The sequence below is a fragment of the Cydia strobilella genome, chromosome 17 (assembly GCF_947568885.1).
Source record: "Cydia strobilella chromosome 17, ilCydStro3.1, whole genome shotgun sequence".
Classification (NCBI taxonomy): Eukaryota; Metazoa; Arthropoda; class Insecta; order Lepidoptera; family Tortricidae; genus Cydia; species Cydia strobilella.
This window is the reverse complement of record NC_086057.1, coordinates 3,627,226-3,651,458: the sequence shown is the minus strand read 5'-3', so window position 1 is coordinate 3,651,458 and position 24,233 is coordinate 3,627,226. Positions and strand designations below refer to the sequence as shown.

Sequence of the window (24,233 nt, the reverse complement as noted above, 5' to 3'; positions counted from 1 at the left end):
TTTTTAAAGAAACAAAACTGTATTAAAAAAATCTTTTTTTTTCAATTTCGCTTGGCTAAAAATATAATTGAGTACTAAATATTCGACTTTATGGATATTTTGTACGACAGACAAGTGTATCAGACCGGGGTCCCTTTGTTTGACATAATTATTAAAAGACATAATGTAATGATTGTCATATTATCATTAGTCATAATTATGAAACCGTTAACTTTTCAGGATTTTCGTAAGGTTATCCTATAGATAGGTTAGGTTAGGTTTGTTTTATGGCAATCCTGAAAAGTTACGCGTTTCTGAGAAAAACCAAATTATGACTAACGAAAATGTGGACAAACAATACATTATGACTTAAAACTTTATGGGAAACAGTAGAGACTCGTATAACACCTAATGTTTCTTGGTGAAATGTTATCATTAACATGAACTGTATCGACTAGTAGAATAAAATAGCGTGTAAAGTTTTTTGGAATTTTTTGTCGGTTCGATTCCCGGGTGAGACAAGCAAATTTAAAATAAAGCTTTGAATGCAGTTTTGTTTATTTTAAAAATAAAAGAATGTTTCCTTTAAGGTTTTAAGGCACTTTCCTTCCAGGGCTCATAATTTTTTTCCACACTACATATCCGTAGGTATATTCGAGCCTAATCAATAATCCTGTATGTTTATAAACTGAAATAGATGTCATATACTATAGGTAGATGTCATATATATAAAAAGTGACCGAGTCTACCAGTGGCGGAGGCCGGGTCAGTTGACAGGGCGTTAGCCGCTTAAGCTGGAAGACGCCGATTCGATTCTGGCCTCCTCCACCGGTGGACTTGGTCACTTTTTCTTTGTGGTATGACATATATTTTCCGTTTATAATTTATATTAAATAGTAAGTGTGACTACATAAAAACACAAAAAATTGTTATTTGTTATGCAAGGCTGCAAAGTGGTTATTTGGCGTGAGTGTTGAAATTGAAAGCGGAGCGAGCGAAGGAATCTATAATTGAACCATGGGCGAAGCGAATGGTTCAAAGATAGATTCCTGAGCGTAGCGAGGCTTTCAAGACACGAGACGCCAAATAATTTTGCAGTCGTGCGGAACACACAACTTTTCGCCTCACTACAGCGAGGAAAATGCGAGATGCAAAAAAAAACATTTAATTTTGCCCTCTATTTAACATATCAAAAAGACATAACACACCTTTAAAAATAAACAAAATAAACAAGAGAAGAGCACACAAATTCATCGTGTTCAAAATTCAAATGACTTTTGCACGTTAGCGGATAAAATAGACTTTTGCACGCAGATTTCGCACCATAAACTGAGGTTTTCCGAGCGAGTAAGGTGAAAAAAAGTTTTATCTGTTCCCTGGTTGAATGTGTACGAGTATGTTTCATTATTTGTATAGACATTTCCTCTCAAGATTCAGAAACCCCGTGTAAAACTCTTGGACAATGTACGTACTTCAACGAATAAAATCCTTGAAGAGTAAGTAGACACGTGCACTCTCCGAGGATTTTATTCACTTGGAAAAAGGTAAACAAGGGGTGTTTCTGGTAACGAAATACATTTTGCAGCATTTGAAATGTTCTTAGCTTTTTATACGATGTATAGGTACTTATAGTAAAATATTGCTTAATGTTGTTAATGTTAATATTGTCTTCGGTTACCGCGATAGTTACTCATGAAATAAAACTATGAAAACGGATTAAATCGCGTATATTGAATTTATAATACATCCCTCGCCTCGGGATGTATTATAAATTCAATATACGCGATATAATCCGTTTTCATAGTTTTATTTCGTTGTTAATGTTGTTTTTACTAAAATAAATTAATTTGATGGCACATTGAATTTTATAATAAACTTTTGGTATTCTGTCACAATTCGAATGAAACCTTTACTCGTGTAGGATGTTATTATCATTTACAAGCATCCTTATCCTTATCCAAGAGATGGTCGTTTATTTTAAAATATATTTGCGATATGAGCTTTTGTTTAACATAAGAAATCTTGAATCTAATAAAGTCAACATTGAACACTTTGCATTATTTCGTTTGTGTCTACATTATGCCAATAGCATTTTTTATAGTTAGAATGCCGCATCTGAGGTAAAAGGTATAATACTAGATAGTTAAGATATCTATATACGCATTATTTGAAATAATGAAAAAAAAAAACTATTTTGCAACTATTTTGAAATAATAATAAAAAAATATGTACGTATTACTTAGCAAACTACATTAAGCATTCGCTGCGTGCACTAGCCGGAGAAAAGTAAAAAAAAAACACTCAACTTTTGTTTGATGGTGAAGTTTTTCTCTGCAACTACGCGGGCGCATCGGAAGTTTGTTAGTGTCACTACGAACTTAATGTTAAAACTTACGTTTAAATTTCGGATTTATGTAGTTATTTGTCTTGTGATATGAGTTTATCGCGATCGATCTATTATAGGCCTTAGTCATGCACGAAGCTCGAGATAGAACACGATGGGGGCTTATTGTGACTGCCCTCTGCTCTCCTCTCCTCTCGAGCTATATTTACTATAAATAAATAATCATTATAGGACAATTCTACAGAGATAAACATAGTTCCACAATAAATAAGTGGCCGAAGCCGAAATCGAACCTCAGCTTACGCGACTATATCGTCCTGACCACTAGACCACAGTGGTATCCGTCCCAAATTCTCAAGTATATGCTATCTTTGAAAGCAGTTGATTGCCCCTCCTCATTATACGAGCCTAACGTCCTGACGGCGGAATATAAACACTACAATTTTATTTTGCGTTAGCCCCGGCTTAAAGGAAATTACAGGTTACCACCAACACGGTGTATAATACTGGCTGTGACAACAGATGCAATCTTATTCGTTACTTTGATGTACCCATTAAGTAAATAGAAGTGTTATGTAAATTTAAGCTGGGGTTTTCTGTACGCACAAGATAGGTACTATTTAGGCTTATGCCGAGTAAGTAGTTACTTAAGCCATTTTATTTATCTAGCAAATGAGGTGTAATATTTACGTATATACAAAAGCGAGTGAAGCAATTTAACCTTAATTTTGCTTTATCAGCTGCGGTTCTAAATTCGAATCAAACGAGTTTAATTAAACCGTAACTATTATAGTACCTACCGAAACTGTTAAATTAGAAGGAATAGTTGTGACTGCGTAATTTGTTCGATTTCCGAATGTTTCACCCATTTTAGCGGTAAAGTTAATTAATGTTGAGGTAGGAATCCGCAAAATTACTTTCTTATAATTAATTTTAAATGATGAAAATTATTCATCATCGGGTCCGTCACGAACAAAAGCATTCAAGAGCGATGACAACGGTTTACTTTGTATGGATATATCCATTGATAATAGCGCGTTTTAACACACAACCGATCAGTGAATAAAAAGAAAATTGAAAAAGTACCTTTAAAATTAAATAACGGAAACTCGGAACAGGTTTAACAAAAAACGTTCCCTTTTGCTTGGAACGTTTTTCGCTAGCAGTGTGTAATTTGCACACATACATGAATGTTTACTTCAAGCTTGAACGGCATTCAGTCAAGCCATATAAAGACGAGATGTATCTTTCGTTCAAAGGTAATTAGGTTAATAAGACAGCAGTTTTTTAGTGTACAATAAGTAGCTTTGTCTTTCTTTAAGGAAGCTTTATTACATACATTTAAAAGTATTTTTTGGTAAGTTCTTATACGCTGTCTTATTAGTGCAGACTTCCGCATTCCTTTGTACCTAGTCAGCTAACTGCGATATAAAGGGACCTTGTTTCTTCCAGTGTATTCTATGTGCATAAATTAATAGAACTAAATAATATCCTTCAGTACTTGAGCCGTATATAATAGTACATTGTGTAACGAAGGGGGTAAGCGAGAAAGTAAACGATGTATACAATATTCTTACCCCCGGAGTTACACACACTTAGGTTTTCATCACACTTAGGATGAAAAAACTAAATTTAATAAACACATAATTTATTAAGCGAAATAATGATTTCGCTTAATAATTATTAAATACGGTGACATTTCAAACATTCGTCCGCCATATGTATTCTTCATATTGTTTTTTGTGAAATTGAAATAAAATATTGAGTATATTGTCATTTCTTGACAGGTTAGGCATCGAAGGCACAGGCCTTCAGCATTCAGCCACGATTGAAAATTGTGTAAAAATTATTTTAAACAGCTATAATATTGCGGTAAATACAAACTATAACAACGTTCATGTTCAAGAAAATCAGCAAATTCTTAAAAAAACTTCCTCAAAATCGTTATTCAAACTCAGGTCGTGAAAAGTTTATTTTAACAACATGCAAAATATAGGATTTTTCTAACACTTTTTCTACGTTCAGAGAGTCTAGTATACCTAGTCTCTTTATAATAAATAACAGATATTATATGAATAAATAATAACAAAATACACTTAAAATAATTCAGTTTCTTGACTTTTTTTTATGTTTATGGTTGTTTGCTATTGTCTGATTTTCACCACAATGTCACCACTCTCCTATGTCACAACTCACCTCAGTCGCCCCTACTAATTACGGTGTTTCATTTAACTACCCAGTACATAACGGAGCCTAAACATCACAGTGACACAATATGCAATTATCTACTCGTAGGTATTGGGAATAATTGGAATTGTGTTGCTTGGTTGTTGGAGTCAAGTTTATTCAGTCTATCCTACGTATGAGAGCGCAATGCACCTGGCTGATTCTGTTTTACAATTTGCAAATAATATGGATTTCGTCTTATTTTGACACGATCTTTAGTCAACGCGCGGAGGACCAATCAGCGTGGTTCTCACGAAATGCAATCAGCAGTTGTCTGATAAGGCGCTTGCACTCATAGATGCGCGTGAGAAAATCGTATCAAAATAAGATAGGTAGTAAAAAACCCTAACCAAAACCAAAACCATATTAAATTGTTAAAATAGAATCGTCCTCCAATGCTCTTCAATATTCAAATTAGATTGAGACTCCACTTTATAAAGCGTTGATCTGATATACACGTTCGCGTGATATGAAGGTACGTGGGTGGATCTGAAAAGCCATTTAGATTCGTAGTTGTATCGTATCCATAACGATCTTTGCAGAGGTTGTTGGTTTCGGAATGATAATGTACGCCATGTTCACGCGATCAAATAATCAGTAGTTTCCTGTAGTTATTTAAGCAAACTTTTCATACCATGTACGATAAAATAAATCTAAAAATAAACGAAACCTAAGCAGTGTCATATTTTTTTAGCGTCTGGGTCATATTTTCTTACTGAATTGTAAACAGATCAAGCTTGTAGTATTTAAATGTTTTGGATCTTACAACTTACAAGTCTAGTGCCACTTGCACCATCCACATTTGACACACTGATCAACGTTATGATTACTATGTAACTTTCCATACAATAAAATTTAGTGAACTCTTAAACGATGACAAACAGTTTGGTGCAACCGTCCCTTACAACTGATGTTTCATTTCGACGATGTCACGAAACGTTTATGCTAACGAGCCGATGTGATTCACTGAATTTGTTTTCTTGCCTTTGCTTCAGAATGTTATAGGTATTTACAAAATAATAATTGCAAGAAATATACCCACTTTGGAATTTTAAATCAGCTATTGCCAAATCAAGTATTTTCATGGCCGAAGGGGCAAATTATGAAACTAAAGGTATGTGTAAGATTTTAAATAAAATAAAAAAAACATTAAGAAATCAGGAAACGTGCATCAAAATTCTAACGAATTGAGAACGATAAAAAAACCGCAGTCATCGCAGTATTGTATTTCCATTTTAACCTTTAAAATGGAAATACAATACTGCGATGATCTGCGTGATCTATAGCTGTTGAGATTTGCATTTTAACCGTGCAAAGCCGAGTTTTTCTTTGAGAGAGAAAGCAATAAGTATGTATGAATGAATGAATGGATGAATAAATGTATTATAAATCATGTTATAAGTGTATAATTGCAGGAGGTTCTTACAGCGATGTCTTTTTACTTTACACAAGTAACAGTACAATGGATAAAGGGGCATAGTGGATCAAGAGGAAACGATACAGCGGATGAACTGGCCAGGAAAGGTTCAGAAACACAGAATATGGACCCGAGCCAATCATACCCAGTAGTCTTATGTAAGGAATCGGCCTCCCAGGCGCAGCATGGTTTCATTTTTATCACCTGTCACTATGTCCGTCACTTTTGCACCCACATACTTGTTAGAGCGTGACAGGCATGGTAACAAGCGATAAAAATGCGACCGTGCTACCGCCGCTGGTAACAGAGTTAAAAGCACTCAGCATAAAGAGCTCATCCATCAATTTGAACAATAAAGCGCTCTGAAAACTTTCTCGTAATGCACCTCACCAAATTGCTACATTTATACACATTTTATAATCTATATTGATCGGATAAGATTCTCGTTGAGGAACATTATTTTTAGTTTAAAATACATCAAAGTTGAACTGAGAAGTCGTTATCATTCAAGTGGAAGTTGTCAGTATGTTTGTTTTGAACGCGGGTCTTAAATGACGCTTACGCTTAAATATAATTGAAGCGTGCAAAAGCTACCATGTATACCTTTTTTTTCGTGTAACATATGGACACATAAGTATTACATATTACACATATTATATATACCTATGAATATCTGATGAGTGCGAAAGAGGCAGCCTACAAATAAAAAAAACGTGACCACTTTCGAGCTTAATAGCGTATTCAGGAGAATAGATACGGTGAGTGATTATATCTTGGACTATAGGTAGAATAGAATAGAATAGAAAGCCAATAGACAAATTACAAAGAAAGAAAGAAAGAAAGAAAGAAAGAAAGAAAGAAAGAAAGAAAATATAGTCTGGACGTTTACAATATTGCTTAAATCTATTATTAGACTTTTATTTTGCCAAATATTATTTCTCAATTCAAATACTTCCCATAAGAGCGTTTTCACATTGTCCGATCCGATATCGGATGTTCGAAGGAAGTAAAATGTAAGATATATGTGTTTATCTGTATTTATTTACGCATTTAATAAATATTATTATTAAAAACGATAAATAACGCAAAAAGGCGGACTTACTGCCAACGGCACTCTTCTGCAGCTGTTTTTGTCATAGGTACCTTCCGACATCCGATATCAGAAAGGCGCTTGATAAATTCACCCATGTCGGAGCCCCCCGTCAGCTGTCAGACCATAATAAAAAAAAAATGATTTTATTTCAGGCAAGCACCGATATAAAAGACAAACACAAAATTACCTATAAAATTAAAAATGAGACAAAAGTGTAAAAAGTTAAAAGTAGAATAACAGTTAAAAATGCTTGTTGTCGTGTGCGTGACCGCTAAAGACGGCGCCCGGGCGCGCGGATATCGAATCCTACATCCGATATCGGATCGTACAATGTGAAAACGCTCTAAAGTGGCCCACTGACTATCAGTCCGCCGGACGATATCGGCCGGTCAGTTGTTCGGAACTGTCAAATTTTTGTTCTAACTGACAGGCCGATATCGTCCGGCGGACTGATAGTCAGTGGGCCTCTTAACACTTCACATCATTCTTTAGATCGCACTTTTGATATTTGACATGTAATCTTGAACATTGTAGACCTATGATTTTGAATTAAAAGAATACCATTAAAGCGACTACACGGTATATTATTGCATAATAAAACATTCAGGTTCATATACATAATACGACCTTTTTTCAACAATGAGCGTTAAATTATAAACGTCAGTCTGAAATACTGGTACTTTTCTTTTATGTAAGGTAATATTACCTAAATAAATTCATATGTGGCCTGAATAAAATGTGTGGACGATGTGATAAAATGGCAAATGGAGGCTCAACTCTCGAGATTATCTTCAAATCCTTAGTCAGCTTTTACGATTTATTCAGTGGCTAAGTAAGTGATACTCCTTTTGATGGCTACTATAAATAATAAAGATAAAGTGATAACGTGGGGGGTAAGTGAAATATTGTACAAGAGTTTAATTCACGACAGCCGCAGGCTGGAATGAATTAAAGACTAGTAACAATATTACCCCCGGATTTACACTCAATGGTTTTCATCACACTCGCGAAGAGAAAACTAAATTTTAAGTGGAATCATTCTTAAATACGGTGATATTTCAAATATTCGTCCGCCATTTTGAATTTTTTTCGCAGTTTAGGTATCGAAGGCACAGACCCATCGGCATTCAGCCACAATTAAAAATTGTGTAAAAAATGTAAAAATATTTTGAAACGGCTATTAAATTAATCAAATTAAATATTTTAAAGCATTAAACAAAAAAAAAAACGTTAGTATTTTCAAAGTAAAAATAATTAATTATGCCTACTTGGTTCATTTAAATTAGTGACATCATTAACTCACTTGCGAGTTATAGCTTTTTTTTTCAGAATACGTAACTACCGCGGGAAAAATACAGGCCTTTGTCCTTCAGTTGCATGAAATAAGATCTTTTTCGAGCAAGTGTGATGAAAAACTTAAATGAAGAGCATTTTTACTCTTACTGAAGAACTTGGTAGGTATAAGTAGGCAGGGGGTGTTAATCAAAACAACTAACATTTTACAATTAGCGCCCGCCCTCCTTATCAACGCGTTCGCTGCTCGCGCGAGCTACTTGCTACGCTTGTAGCCAATAACATGTTTTCAGCTTTGTATCGAAAAGCTCCTACGAAAAGAATGTCAGATAGATAAATGGATAAAAATTGTATTCATTTCCACAACATATATGGTACATAGATAAAAATTAAACTTAAAAACTAGTTTCCAATTCTTGAAATAAAAGAAAATAATACATAATATAAAATCATATTGTGTCGTGGCAGATAATAGGCGCTGGCTCAGCATGATGAAAAATGAAAATGAAAATGAAAATATTGAAAATTGTGTGTACTGGCATGTGCTTTTGTGCATGATATGTAGCAATATCCTTTCCCGTACTTGTCTTATGTAAGTAATTTCTTTACATTTAAGTATATTAAGTAAAGAGATTTTATTTATATGATGATACAATGTGACCCAAAGATTTTATAAAATTTTAAATTAAATATATACCGAGACTACAGTCATCATCTAGGAGGGAGATTCAGCCTTGCAGTTTTTGATGGTTTAAAAGGTGTAATCGATATTTAATTTTAAAATTGAATTGTTTTAATGACGAATTGGCGGAGGAATGTTGTTTCAACATTTTGTTGCACGGTAGCGGAAACTCCCTTTAAAAACAGCGGACCTGTGTTTAGGGACTTGTAGCACGGCCGCTCGTGACGCTCTAGGTTGGTGGTGGTTGTTAGTGAGCCCTACACGTTTTTTAAATACAAGATAGATGCATTTGGGCAGTTGTATCTGTATGGTATCAAATAATAAGCACTCGAACATGATCCTGACGGGAGGTCATTTTTAGATCCGAGTTATTAGTATGGTGTAACGTGTGCCCGGGGAGGGATTTTAAAGCAATATCTCGCACGCATTTTGCACTCTTTGAATTAGACCCTGTGAATGATCAAGGAGACATGGACCATAAGCAGTAAGACAAGACCGTAGGCAGTGTTAAAAGGATCTACTCGAAAGTGTCGTAAAGATACACGTGTTGGGTATACTCTTTGTTTTTGATATTTTGTGCCTTACGCATGAAGCTACGGAAACTTCCCTTGTGTTATTAAATAACACAGTAACAATTTGTTACGTATTACTTTAACAATATAAATTTGTGTTTACACCGAGGTAAATGCTTAATACATAATATATACGTCGCTAACAGATTTTCGACACCCTTTGTTTACGTCCTAAGTCGTTCCTATTTACGTTTAGTTCAAATTACTTAAAATCTCATTTCCGGACCTTGCGTAAATTTAGCTTGAGTTTAATGAATTAAGCCAAAATATAATATTTCCAATATACAAAAGCTTAATGTGTTAATAATAAGCACATTACATAGATGAAACCTTTAATATTATATTTTTATTGCAGTATTTGCTTTACCAGAGTCAGTTATGTAAGTATTTATGCGTGTTGTACATAGGTACCTAGGGTATACCAATTATGTACGTTTTTATTTTTATATTAAAATGTTGTTTTATATCAATATTGCTTACTTACTTCAATTTAAAATAATATTGCGTCGATGTTTAAGCTCATGACTCATCGCAGAGCGGCATGCGTGAAAATTGGGTTGTATTTACATCTGAACAAATGTTGATTTGTACTCTCAAGGTGTTTTACTCGTATACGCGTAGTTTCTTTTGAAGCTATTATTATTAAACATATTTTTAATGATATTACTCTTTTCATATTCCAGCAAAGGAATTTGCAATCTAAGTTGATGGATGCATCACAAATTCAGTGTAAGATTTCATTTTCCACGAAATTTTGATAGGGTTTATGACGTGAGAGATGAAACCGATATGTAAATGTTTTACCCGAATGTAAATGTTTTGCGATGTACATGAAAACTAGAATTACTTACAACCAAACACATTGGTTCCATTTTTGGCTTTATAATTTAGCTGGAAACCTTTTTTTTATTTTGATTTCTTTATTATAGACATGATTTTATGCCAACTTTTAAACAGATTATATTTAATAACGGGATAATAATTATGCTTGTCCTACCTAAAATGTTGTTACGGTAGTTACGTGCCCGCCTAAAAAAAAAAAACTGTTTATTTTTTTTATAAAGAACAAGAAAACATTCCTAGCTCCAATTTTATATTTTTAAGATTATATGGGCTAAGGGATATGAGGATGCAACCCCTGCTTACATTATTAATTTTTTTTTTATTGTCTATTCTACCACCCCCTCGAAGACCTAAAATTCATCTATTTATAAGAGCGCCTTAATTGAACTTCTGAATGTTGTGTGGATAATAAATCACATCTGAATTAATCAACTAGGTAAAACTATGTTCCTAGTTATACACAATTCTGACTAAAATACAAGAAAACTAAAAATCTAGATTTTGGCAAGAGCAGTAAGTAAGTACATATCGTATTCCAATCAATCAGTCAATCAATCAAACTTTTATTGGTAAAATAGAAGTATTTTATATGTCAACACATTATTATTATCTTATACATAGAACATTACTTACACATTTCACAGGAATAATTATATTAGGTACATTATTATGTTTGGTCAAATTATTTTTATATGAATTATCTAATGATTTATATTACATTTAATTATAATTATACATTTTTAATTAATTCGGTTTCAAAAATATATATATACATATTTAAAGTATTACTTTTTTCTATTACATGTAGTCAATATTACTGATTTATATTACATTTACTTATAATTATACATTTTTAATTAATTAGGTATAAAAAAAATATATTTAAAGTATTACTTATTTCTATTACATGTAGGCAATATTAATATTTAGCTTCTAAATCTTAAATAAATAAATAACAATCTTATGCTAACTATACATATGTACATTTACATTATTTGGTGGTATTTAATTTTTTCCGATAACGGTATTGAGATTCGTACGATATTGAATGCCCTGCATGTTATATATAGGTATACTTCATGCGTATCATTTCGAGAGTATATTATGCCCGAACATACAATTTGGAAAAGATTTCAATTCTAACTTCGACGCTCATATCTCTGTCTAACGTAACGAGGTTCAAGCATAATTAAAACACTGAATTTTATAAAACATTTTGATTAAAAAGGTTTCTGCAATGATACATATTGCAAATATCCGGTATACCTACTTACAGAGTACAATGGATCGAGACGTCGGATTGTCTCCGTATTTTTAATCAGTATTTTAAGTTATTAATAGTCTGATCCTGATCAAAGACGGATTCTCTGTACCTTGATAACAATCTCCCTATGTACTCAAATGCTCACTTCGACTAAATTAACATATTGTTTATTTTTTTACGTGTACATTTACAACATACTTTCAACCTAATAACGTTACTATCAGAACAAATGATACAGATTTCAGAAAATACCCATTTTATATAATGTACATTAACATAATTCGACACACAAATTAATAAGATTCAGTTAAAGCGCATTCTCAAATCAGAGCCCAGGAAATTATCACTGTGGTTGAATGCCATACGGCACCTAAATCAGTCAATCACTGATTTGGCTTCCAGATACTGACGTATGTAAATGTGACTCACTTACTGTGCAGTATGACGTCATTCAGAGATGGTTTCTATAATGTGAACTTTTCGAGATCGATGACACAATTATTTTTTAACATGTTATATTTACATGCATACAGTAGCATACGTAACAGGATTGTTTGTGACTGAACCGCAAATCGATAACTATTAATGTAACCAGACTATCTTATCTAACCGCGCAAAAAGCTTTGGGTATTTTTAATTACCGAATAGGAAAAGGTTTTTTGGCGTCACAGTTCCAACTGTAGTATACATCATTCTAAAATTCATAACTGCAGATTCCGCAAACACTGATTTTACCAGATTACAATAAAATTATATTATAAAACAGAAACTAATTAAATCGGCCGCATCGTCTTCTCTGGAGTCTAGAACCTGAGTGCCGTCTAGATGTCTATTTTTTTAGCGTAACTTACCATCTTAAATTATCTCTACTTAAGCTACGGTTGATTTATTAACAGTCAAAGATAGATATAACTCCGTAAAATATGGATACAGTCTAAGGAAAAAACGTGCCTCGAAAATCAAGAAAATTTGATTCTCGTTCAGAGGGCGCTACTAGTTTTGGCCTACAGTCGTATAGATGGGTTGACGGTTTCGTTTGTTATTTAACAATTTTAACGCATATCAGTGAAAGAACATGGGTCAAAATCATCAAAATAATTAATGCAAATAAAAAAAATCATTTATCTATATTTAAATACATTTTTTCGTATTTTTACAAATCTTCAATTTTAGTTTTAAAGCGTGTCGACAGATGGCAGTGAATTTACTGGGGTTACAAAATTTACTATGACAGTACCGCTCTAGTATAAGTTACTCTATGTTAACAGTAAATAAGATATATTCTCGCTACAAATGCGTCCGCGCATATCAGAACGCCGCGGACATCCCCCTTCGCCCCTCGCTCGACGCTCTGCCAATTGCTGCTCCGTCCCGCTCCGCTTTACATGGCACGCTGTCAATTCAAATAAAATAAAAATCACGTTTGTTGTATGGGAGCCCCATTTAAATATTTATTTAAGCACTTCATTACGTTATTAAGCTCAGTTTGCGTCATACTCGTTCAAATACCCAAACCTAATTAATTGGACGTCAATTAGGCCCAATTTCCCACATAACATAAAAGATAGCTAAGTAAAGGTAAAACGTTACTTGATACGATTGTTACGTCATGATTAGTTATCGTTATAAAAACGGAAATATTTTTCAAAAAGTAGTAGGTAGTATATCATATTTTGCTTTAATATCAATTCAAGCAAAATTAGGGATAAACAAAACTATTTATGCCGATACTTTACATACACCATAGTATTGAAAAGTAAGTGATACAGAGCTGTAATGAAAAACAAATACGGCGGTATTACATACCATTGTGATTTAGTATGTCCTTGCCAAATGGAATGCAAAGCAAATAGTCAAAATATTACAAACAAAGACAATTAAGGTCAAGTGGGGTAAGAGAAACACTTGTATGGAAACTTAATACTGTTTCTTTTGCCCCATGCAAAATAAAGAATGCTTCACTTACCCAACTTGACTTTACAGTGAACTTTACTTAAAACCAATTACTACAACCTCGATGAAGCTTCTAAATCTTTTGTTCTTAAATGTTGGAATTTCAATGATTTTAAGGTAAACATTAATAAAATTGTGTTGTTACAAATGGGATATTGTAAAAAATATATCATAAGATCTATATTAAATTTTGATTAATTTATGCCCAAGTTATTTTGACTGAAAATAGGGAGAAGTTCTTGTACATTAGAAAACTACTTACTCGTAACTTTACAAACGATTCGAGGCACGCAAGTTCGTTTGAATTTGTTATGTTGATGACTTTTTAATTTTGAGACAGACCTCATTTGAATACGAATTGCGTATCAAATCTAACAATATAGGTAGTGTTTTTTTATTATAATAAATTCTTGAAACTAAAATGTTTATATATTTTTTTTATTAATTTAAAAAATAAGACAAGTAGTACTTGTGAATATTATAATTATGATATATACAATACACATGTATTATGCACTCCAACTTATTAGTATGCATACCTTTTTTAACTTGTTCACATTTTGAGCAGAATAAAATTTTACTTTTTATACCTACGGAAAGAAAGACCCACATCCAATACATACATTATTTAAAGTCGATAAGAAAAGTGACGGTCCTGTCCACGGCACCGCAAACGCAAGTAAAACATATAAGCATCAATAATCTGCATCATCGTCGACCGACATCCAAAATATCCTAAATATAACACACAAGGTTTTGAAGAGGTGAGACAAATTGTTCAATTTTTTTCGTTTGTAAGCTAACAATATAATTTGTAATGTGATGTAATGTCTGTTTTTTTTTTGCAAATAAGTTAAAAACGGCTGATTATTTAATTACTTTCCATTTTTTTCGATATTCGCCCGACTATTCTTCTGAACGTCATTTATTACCATACGATTCATTGAACTAAAGTGTGGCTTATCAAGATTGACACACGAAATCTAAATGTGCACTGTTTGAAGTGAGTCAACCAATGCCAATGTCAAGTAAGCCATTGCATAAATTATACGGGTGATTTGTTAACTGTGGTGCCTACAATGTGTAACAAAAGACATCGTGTGAGTTAAACGATTTATTATTTATAAATATAAATCTGACTATTAGTGGTTAATAGTGTTAAAGTGTATTATTTGATCGCTTTTATCGGAGCAGTTTATGCGTTACGTACCTATGTAGTTATTACGAGTTTAAATGTAATTTCATTATTTAATAATCTCTATAATAACAAACAATAACAAAACATATAAACTATTATTAAAATTAACCTATAAACCTAAAAACAAATTACAACTAATAAAAATAAATTTAACTACGAACTAAACAAACTAAACTAAAACTACCTAAAAAGTCCTATAAATAAAAAATTGGCCCCAGGTCTGTGCCGTCCGGTAGGGTAGAAGGCTGGCGGCGTTGCCGCGCTGAACGGCAACGCCGATGCGTTGGGCGAGGTATGCTCCAGCCTTCCGGTCACCCGTTGCATCTATTAGGCGCTTGGCCAACTCCTTATATATGCTGAGCGCGCCTTGACCCCACGGCCCAAGCGTCTCCACACCAAACGGCTCAAACATGCAGCCGGTGTCAATGGCTGCATATTTGCGCCGCTTGAGACGCTCGGCCGCATCGGCAGCAGCGCCAGCCCTAGCAAAAGTTTAAATTAGTTTGTTGTTGTAAGCATAATTCAAACTGTATGCATTCAAGATACCAACAATAATTAAGTGTTCGCTTATTAATGAAAGATTTACGAAGAACTTACGAATTTTAATATTATTTTCATATTCAAGTAAAATTTTATTAATTGTGAGTATAATTAGGGATAAGATCTTTGCTAAGACCAAAAACTTTGCTGAAGCTTGCGGTGCATAACAACAAAAATATTCCAACAAGGGATAATTAGTTATTAAGTATCCTAAAGAATATGGGGCCGGTTAAAGCCGCTTTAATGGAAATGTGGGTTACTGGAATAAATTAACTTCACTGTTCACTATTAGAGACGGTTCCTTGTGCAAAGGATTCAACATTAACACATTAACTAAGCATTCTTTTAATAATTATATATTGTGCTAGAATGTTGAGCCTGGAGGGAACCAGAATCCTGAATATTTGTCCAACACGCGTTGAATCCTCTAAATTAAGACATTCTGCGTTATACGCAAACTCACTTTTCGTTTTAAAACAGTTCAACAATTTCAACTAAATACATTTCAGCGTTCTATTCATTCATCAGCTAGCGAGCAGCATAAATCTCTCAATTAGTTTCAGTCTTTCTTTACAATAATGGACCTAGTTGTCAATAACCTAATATGTATTTTATAACACTTTAAACTCTCGCGTTTTGTACACATATTTAATCTCATTAACGGGTCTAACGCCATTAAATTTCATTTTTTTACATTCTATCCGACGTTTCAGCACAGAATAAGTAATAGTATACAGAACGGCCACGCACCGCCCCGCCCCGATTCGAATTACCTCGCCCCGCGACAGCAGATTGACGACCTTTTGCCGACCGCTCAGTACTGTTTTTAAGCAACTTACTCACACAATGACGCATGACGCGTGGTACATAACAGGCATGCCGTTCACACATAGAAACGCAAGTGATCCCTGTGGTTTCAGCCAGGTTACACTAGCAGCTGTGGTCACGGGCGAATATTACGCTTCCTAAAAAAACGTGATGTGCAAAATTTTCTTCGGATTTAAGAGGATAGTAGATGACCGCTTTCCATACAAACGTAGTAATATCCAGAGAGGAAAAGTGAGACGTATGTTTGTATGGAAAAGTGGTCACGTGTCGTCGTCTCTTTTCGTCTTAGTCTTGCCCCGGCGGGAAGCTCTTTTACCTTTTATTGACGATGTTTCGTTTTTAAGCTTTTCTATCTTATACTTAAATACGTACGCGGAGACATTAAATGGCTCTTGGGCCTGTTATGTAGCTGGTAGTCGGACCAAATAGGTTTGCGAGATGGAAGGCGCGCTCGAGGAAGGTGGTCCAACGTGTCTAGGAGGATATAACCAAACGGAGTAGCCATTAACAGGCATTCCCCTCTGTCGAAAATAGTCGGCCAATGGTCATACACAATGTATGGACTGACGTTTATCTGACATGGCTATTTTGACGTTACGTATACATTTGACGTTCCCCTCCCCCGCAAAAATTGGCAGACTTTCTTGTACAGCAAATTACAGATGTGGCGGCTCCGTTTAGTTATATCCTCCTAGGGTAGTGCCTGTGTGGATGTTTTAACCATTCTCGTGCAGCAGCCTGAGTTCTTCTGATGTGCGGAGGAGCAATATGCGATAACACGGGGAGCCAGCTGGTGGGGGTAGGTAGCAAGCTGACAGCAATATTTTATAATTATACGCGTGCAACAGCAACAAGTAGATCAATGTACTAAAATCTATAAGTAAAGAGTCTGCTTTACCGCAAATGAAAGTGCCTCATGTTGCATTTAGCTTCAAATACAAAGCGGTTTTCATAAATGCAACATTAATTAAATCTGACCTAAGACACAATTTTAAAGGTGACTGGTTCAAGTTGCGCGAGTGACCAAAAACAAGTGAGTCTAAACCGTAAAATTATTTAATGAGAGCGGTTTACTTTAATTAATGCCATTAACGGGTCGATGAAATTTTATTATTTTTAGTGCAAAACCCTAATTCCTTTGAAGGCCTGTTTTACTTCGCCATGATGTTTCGAGGTTGAATAATAAAAATCTCATTACCCATGTAAAAACCTCAAGATGGCTTTGTAAATAAAAATTTTACTTTGAGACTCGTTTAAAAAAAAGGGGCTCCCACATAAATTCTCAATTTTCTTACTAAGTACAAAATACGTACGTTTGTGTAGAAATCACGCTCGAAATATTTACAGACGACGATATTTTATTCAAAACGTTTGAAAATGTTATTAGTGAAATATCTTTCCTACGTATATTTTTTACATTATTTCTAAACTGTTATTCAAGTAGCTTGAATTGCCTAAATAATAAAGACTTGTTTTAACAATGAGAAGTAACATCTGTATTTTCTGTCCTTCTAGTATTTACTTGGTGTTTCTTAATGTTCAGTTGGGTGCGTAACTGTCTAGATGTTTAGAAAGTAAAATAAACTTAAAAGACACGTGCATTAGGTATATTGAATTTTGAGCGTCGCTTTAAGAAGTGAATCATAATAAGTTAATGCCATTTTTTTCAGTTCAGTTTTTTTGTTTTGAGTATCAATTGATTCCAATTTTAATATTTAAAAATTAAATATAAATTAAATAAAGAATAAATTTGATTAAAGAATAATTTTATTGCACTTGATTACGTTAGGCTTAATTGTCGTAACACAATGGAATCAATTAACTTTAGACTAATTGACTAATTAGTCCTAGTAGTTCCTTAACTATGTAAAATTTTGCAATTCAGCCGCTGCTTTTTTAATCAAGTATACATAATTAAATCAAATAAAAGTTATTAGAACATCTTTGTACAAGGTACCTTAGGATAAGTTTAATAACCGTTTATTTACGAGTATTGTTCATATACATATAAAAATATTTCTTATCCTTTGTTTCAGATTGGCAAAAAAAAAACTAACGCATGACGAAACATGGGGAGTTTAGGCAACAATACCACATTATATGACGATAAAAACCTGAGTTTCCCAGGATTACCTGTATTTGAGATTTGGCCTATAGAAAAATGCATCAGATTGGCGATAATAGATAATAGCACAGATCCAACAAATCTAACTCAAAGTGAGTTTTTGTACAACGATACTCGTCTAAGATGTTGGGAGCACTCACCAGTACTGAAGAATGGGACATTAATAAGAGGTAGCGTGCTTTCAGTTATAGCAGTATTATCGTTTTTTGGGAATGTAGCAACTATAATAAGTATAAGAAGAGGCAAGCGAAGCAGAGGCAGGGCGAGGCCATCCTGGACGGCGATATACAGTCTAATATTTCAACTGAGCATCGCTGATTTGCTCGTAACAGTATTTTGTATTGGAGGGGAAGCCGCCTGGATGTTTACAGTGCAGTGGTACGCTGGCAATGTGGGATGCAAGTTATTTAAGTTTGTGCAAATGTTCTCACTACATTTGAGTACAAATATATTGGTGTTGATTGGAGTTGATCGGTGGCTGGCTGTTAAATACCCTATGAAGAGTATTGGTACGGCGACGAGAAGTGGACGACTAGTCATTTTAGCTTGGATTTTAAGTTTCGGATTGAGTATACCACAGGTAAGTGTTATGGTTCATTTAAATAAGTCAATTATTAGGTAATCACGGAATTATATTAAAATGAAATGATTGATCCGTAAAAAGACGTCCTAATATATGACAATGAATAATATGATATGATAGTTTCGTTGAATCCGATGGCCAAACAATTTTTATTTCTATTTTAGGAAGATTTCAGTCATAGAAGCAGTGCCATTTATTTCATTAAGAACGATAAAATAGACCATTTCTATTTCATCCCTAGAATACATTTTGAAGGCGATATCATCATCATATTTTTATCTTATCGGTGGAGCGATTTCCATGTGTGTCGGTCCTCTGCCTTCTCCTTGACAGCCTGATACGAAATTACGTTGAGTTTTTCCTTTACTTGATCTTTGTAATATGTTCTCCTTGGTCTCCCCCTCCGTCTCCTTGCCTCAACTCTCCCTTCAATTATGTGTTTGAAAGCGACAAAAGCATTAAATAACAGGTAGTACAAAATCTACAAAATACCTTTCAATTGGATTTTACCTATTGTTGTGGGTTGACAAAAGAAGTTGCGTAATTTGAAAATGACGAGCTTAAATACGAAAAGAGACTATTTATTACATGTAAAGTATTTGGATTATTAACGTGGAATTGAAGCAAGAAACCCCTAACGTTCATTAATTTGATTCCAAAATAGATAAAGAAGCGTTAGGCAACTTCCGCCTTCGCTTTATATACCAATGATTGGGTCTTAAAATGTAAGCAGTACTGCGTATGATATTACTGAAAAATATAAGTAAAATATCTTCTAGAACTTCTAATTATAATAAACATCTAAACAGTAAATTTAACAACTACTTACCTACAGATTAAGAGTAAATAAGGTCAGGTAATCCGATCCTAAACTAGAACAGTTATTAGAGCGTTGAATGAGAGAAAATATTTATGCGTGTAACTTAAAATACTTGTCAGCAGGTCTCCGAACAGGTGTTGAAATAGCAGTTAATATTGATCCAAAATCGTTATATTATTTTTGACCACACCGGCTCATAAAGGCTCGCTTGATTTTTCAAAAACTGATGAGAAACTAAAGTTGCATTTTATCCCCAAGAGTGGCCAAGTAATTTGATGCAAATTTTGAGTTGTTTCCTCATGTTGGCTGGTAGAATTGACTTTTAAATGATGATTTTGAATGATAAATATTTAATAACGTTCATTTGGATTTGATTTCGTATTTACTATTGTTATTTTCCTCGCGTTGGTATGGTAAACAATTTTGTGTTTCACTCGGTGGCAAAAATAACTATCGTTAATAAAAAAAACGGTTTTTCGTTATAACGCGAACAAGAAAAAATCGTCTCCTCTTCTTACCGGTAAGAACAGGGAATGAAATTTTATGGTTTGCGAAATACAGGTTAAACTCAGACGTTTGAGAGAGGTAGCAGTACTAACAGGCATTTTCACTTTAACATGTACCCCCGTCTTGATGGTGTCCCTCGCGTTCAAAAATTTATTACTGTGATAGCTACGTATTTTTCATAATTTGAACAATATAGACATATATGTATAAAGCGTATATTAAGTTAGTGATTGCGATAATAACTTATTATGTTAATGCGCATTATGCAATTATTTTACATTTTTAAAGCAGCGCGGGTAACAGTTTTTGAGGTGTCCAGTGGTACTATTGACATTTTACAAGTGGAGACATTATTTTTTTACTATGAAACGTCCATAAAGAAAGATGACGTCCCTAATCTAGATTGGGAAGCCCGTCACACGAAAGTATTTTAAATTTTTTACATTTGACTATTAAATTAAAAACGAATTTTAAATAACGGTACCTAAAACTGATGCCACCTGACATGTCAGACTTGTAACGGTCGAAACTGCATGAAAGATTTTACCAATTCATATTATATATATATGGCAACACTGCATATCATGTGATTAAACGGCCACCATTTTAAACCTCCAGTGTACAAAACTTTTCTATGAAATGAGTCTGTTTCAGTGGACTGGTTACCGTTCACATTTTTTTAGTCAGGTTTGTAACGAATTTTCTATTGGTATAGTACATGTATCGTTATTTTCGAATATTATAGAAGGAGTATGATAATATTTCTAGTGTTTCTCATAAAAAAACATAGTTAAATAGTGTAAAACGAGTCTAGAATATTTTGTCAATTTGAATTTAGTAGATAAACGTAACGTCAGTTTTGTAACAAATTGTCTCTTCTTCCTCGCGTTATCCCGGCATTTTTGCGACGGCTTTATGGGAGCCTGGGGTCCGCTTTGACAGCCAATCCCAAGAATTGACGTAGGCACTGGTTTTTAATAAAGCGACTGATATCTGACCTTCCAACCCAGAGGGGAAACTAGGCCTTATTGGGATTAGTCCGGTTTCCTCACGATGTTTTTCCTTCACCGAAAAGCAACTGGTAAATATCAAATAATATTTCGTACATAAGTTCCGAAAAACTTTGTTACATGGGCGGGTCCTCCACTTTCGTGTTAACGCCAACAATTGCCGACGTATAAACCGCGTTGGTGTTACAAAAGTGATTTTAATACCAAGGATAGCTCACTTAGTAATAACCGTGTAAGGTCTTTACGAAGTAATATTTAAGTCAATGATTCGTGTTACAAGTCAGTAATGATTACAATATTGTCGAGGATGCGAAAGCTTTTGTTGATCTACCCAAATGGCTCGTCGGCGTAAACCACTTTCCATTATGAGGCTTCACTATTCTTAAATAATACCGCATAATTATTATGTCCCAAATCTGTCCAAAGTTTGTGTTAATTACTAGTTATGAATTATAGAATGTGGTATATTTTCTTAGGAAAATAAAAATGTTTAATTTTAAAGCCCAATTTTAATGCTGTTAATTAAAACGTTATCTTTGTTCTCTGCGGTTTAATTTTGTTCTAGGTCAAATCCAAAGTTCAGACAGGTAGTCTTAAGTCTGCCTGGTCTAGACTAGTTTAATTTTAGAGTTGATAGATATTAGGTTACACCGGGCAGATTTAAAGTTAAAAACGAGTTTTTGAAGGAACTACGAACATATAATATACTTGAAGTTTAGTAGCTCTGCCCATTGAAAGAAGAAAATCGGTTAAATATATTTTTAGTAGGTAATATTATATACTGTAGGTATTTAGTATATTTTTCACGTTAAACTAAAAAAAACGGAGATTTCTTTGTGTTTATTATAATAAAAGATAAACGCCTAAAACTTTTTGGGCTGACCCTTTGCTGTGTTGACAACTAAGCCAACAAACAGTTTTTGCTGATAGTGGCCGCTGTAATACGCAAGGCCCGCCGCCGCTGTAATAAGAAACAACTTTTTCAAAGCTTTATTTTCTGTAGGTACTTAAATGTTAAAATTACAATAGGACAAAATAGACCCAATTTAGGATAATAATCCTTTTCGGGATTTGTCGAACCAAACCTTGTCCCTATTACTTCTAACGACCCAATTCGAACAATGATGTCACAGCGATACTTTTTAGGGTTCCGTACCCAAAAGGTAAAAACGGGACTCTATTACTAAGACTCCGCTGTCCGTCTGTCCGTCCGTCTCTCCGTCTGTCACCAGGCTGTATCTCATGAACCGTGATAGCTAGACAGTTGAAATTTTCACAGATGATGGATTTTCTGTTGCCGCTATAACAACAAATACTATTAAAAACAGAATAATATAAATATTTAAATCACAATAAACGTGACTTTTTTTCTCTTTTTTTTTCCGTAATGGTACGGAACCCTTCGTGCGCGAGTCCGACTCGCACTTGGCCGGTTTTTTATTATTATTATTCGTCTTTATTGCACATAACGAGATCTATATTACATTAAAATCACGAGCACAATTAAAATATCAATAAATAGGTACATTAGACGACCAGTCTGGCCTAGTGGGTAGTGACCCTGCCTGTGAAGCCGATGGTCCTGGGTTCGAATCCCGGTAAGGGCATTTATTTGTGTGATGAGCACAGATATTTGTTCCTGAGTCATGGGTGTTTTCTATGTAATTAAGTATTTATATATTATATATATCGTTGTCTGAGTACACATAACACAAGCCTCCTTGGGCTTACCGTGGGACTTAGTCAATCTGTGTAAGAATGTCCTATAATATTTATTATTTATATTTATTTATTTATTAGAGTTTTGAATGATTCACGGTTAGTTTCACTAGACTTATATTGATCGGGATATAAACCGTGATGATTACCTTTTGTATTATACAAAACAAAAAGGTAATCACCGTCTAAGTATATCCCGGTCAATATAAGTGTAGTGAAATAGGTACATTAAATTAAAATTAAAATTAAATTAAAATTTCCGTCATGATAGCGATCCGATTCCGATACAATATACCGATCTGTCATTATCAAAAGGAACATTTTTCAACCAGCAAAATAGTCACTTTAGACACTGACAGATCGGTATCGTATCGCCGTGACATCTTATAATCATTGTTCGAATGGGGCCGTAAATTAAATTAAGATGAGGGTGACGATGCTATCCTAATCAGCTTTTTACATTGTTTCAGATGATAGTGTTTCAAGTAGCAAAAGGCCCTTTTGTTGAGGAGTTCTACCAATGTGTCACGCACGGAGTTTACTCAGCGAAGTGGCAAGAGCAATTGTATACAACGCTGTCCTTGATTTTTATGTTCATTCTGCCACTCCTGATTCTTGTGTCGACTTACGTTTCTACTGTTCGGACAATTGCTCGTAAGTATTTATTTGGCTTATTTGCCTATTGTGTATAATGTGAGTCACTTGTATAATGTATACTACGTTCAATCAATCTTTGGGTAATATGGCTCCATCGATAGTGTCGATGATTTCGCCAACGTGAAAGTTCCACGTGTTAGCATCCTTCTTAAACGCATAAAATCAAATTGCGAAATTAAAAGGGTAGTAGCTGATTTTGAAAAAATAAATGACGGTAAGGCGGGTGCGCAGGCGGCCATAGGACGATCGGAGCTGAACTCAACAGTCGATACAGTGGTTACGGACAGTGGTTTTTAAAGAAAAATCAATGTAAAGGAATACTAAATCAAAATACAAGCCACTGATTTAAAAAGGATTTGTCTTATTTAATCAAGGACCGCTAATACACGTGGTGAGCTCCATCTTAGGCCCTGTCTTCACTTTCCATCAGGTGTGACTAGGGCCAATCGCCGATCAGTTTATAAAAAAACAAAGAAATTAATCACGAGCCGATGTCACCTAGATGGCGGTCGACAAGAAGCCCCGTATACTACGTTTAATGAACCAATTCTCGCTGACACTGACAGATTGGATGTCAACG

General features: G+C 34.3%; 2 protein-coding genes across 2 annotated transcripts in view; both read left to right on the top strand.

Moving 5' to 3' along the window:
- The window catches only part of LOC134749076 (uncharacterized), a 180,694-nt gene that overhangs the window by 56,755 nt on the left and 99,706 nt on the right, over nucleotides 1–24,233 (top strand). The gene's annotated exons all lie outside the window — the stretch shown is intronic.
- The window catches only part of LOC134748817 (gonadotropin-releasing hormone receptor), a 73,079-nt gene that overhangs the window by 20,255 nt on the left and 28,591 nt on the right, over nucleotides 1–24,233 (top strand). The window contains exons 2-3 of the mRNA XM_063683623.1: nucleotides 18,269–18,937; nucleotides 23,467–23,650. Of these exons, the coding sequence (XP_063539693.1) occupies nucleotides 18,302–18,937; nucleotides 23,467–23,650 (820 nt within the window). The 5' untranslated portion in view covers nucleotides 18,269–18,301. The remainder of the gene's footprint in view (nucleotides 1–18,268; nucleotides 18,938–23,466; nucleotides 23,651–24,233) is intronic.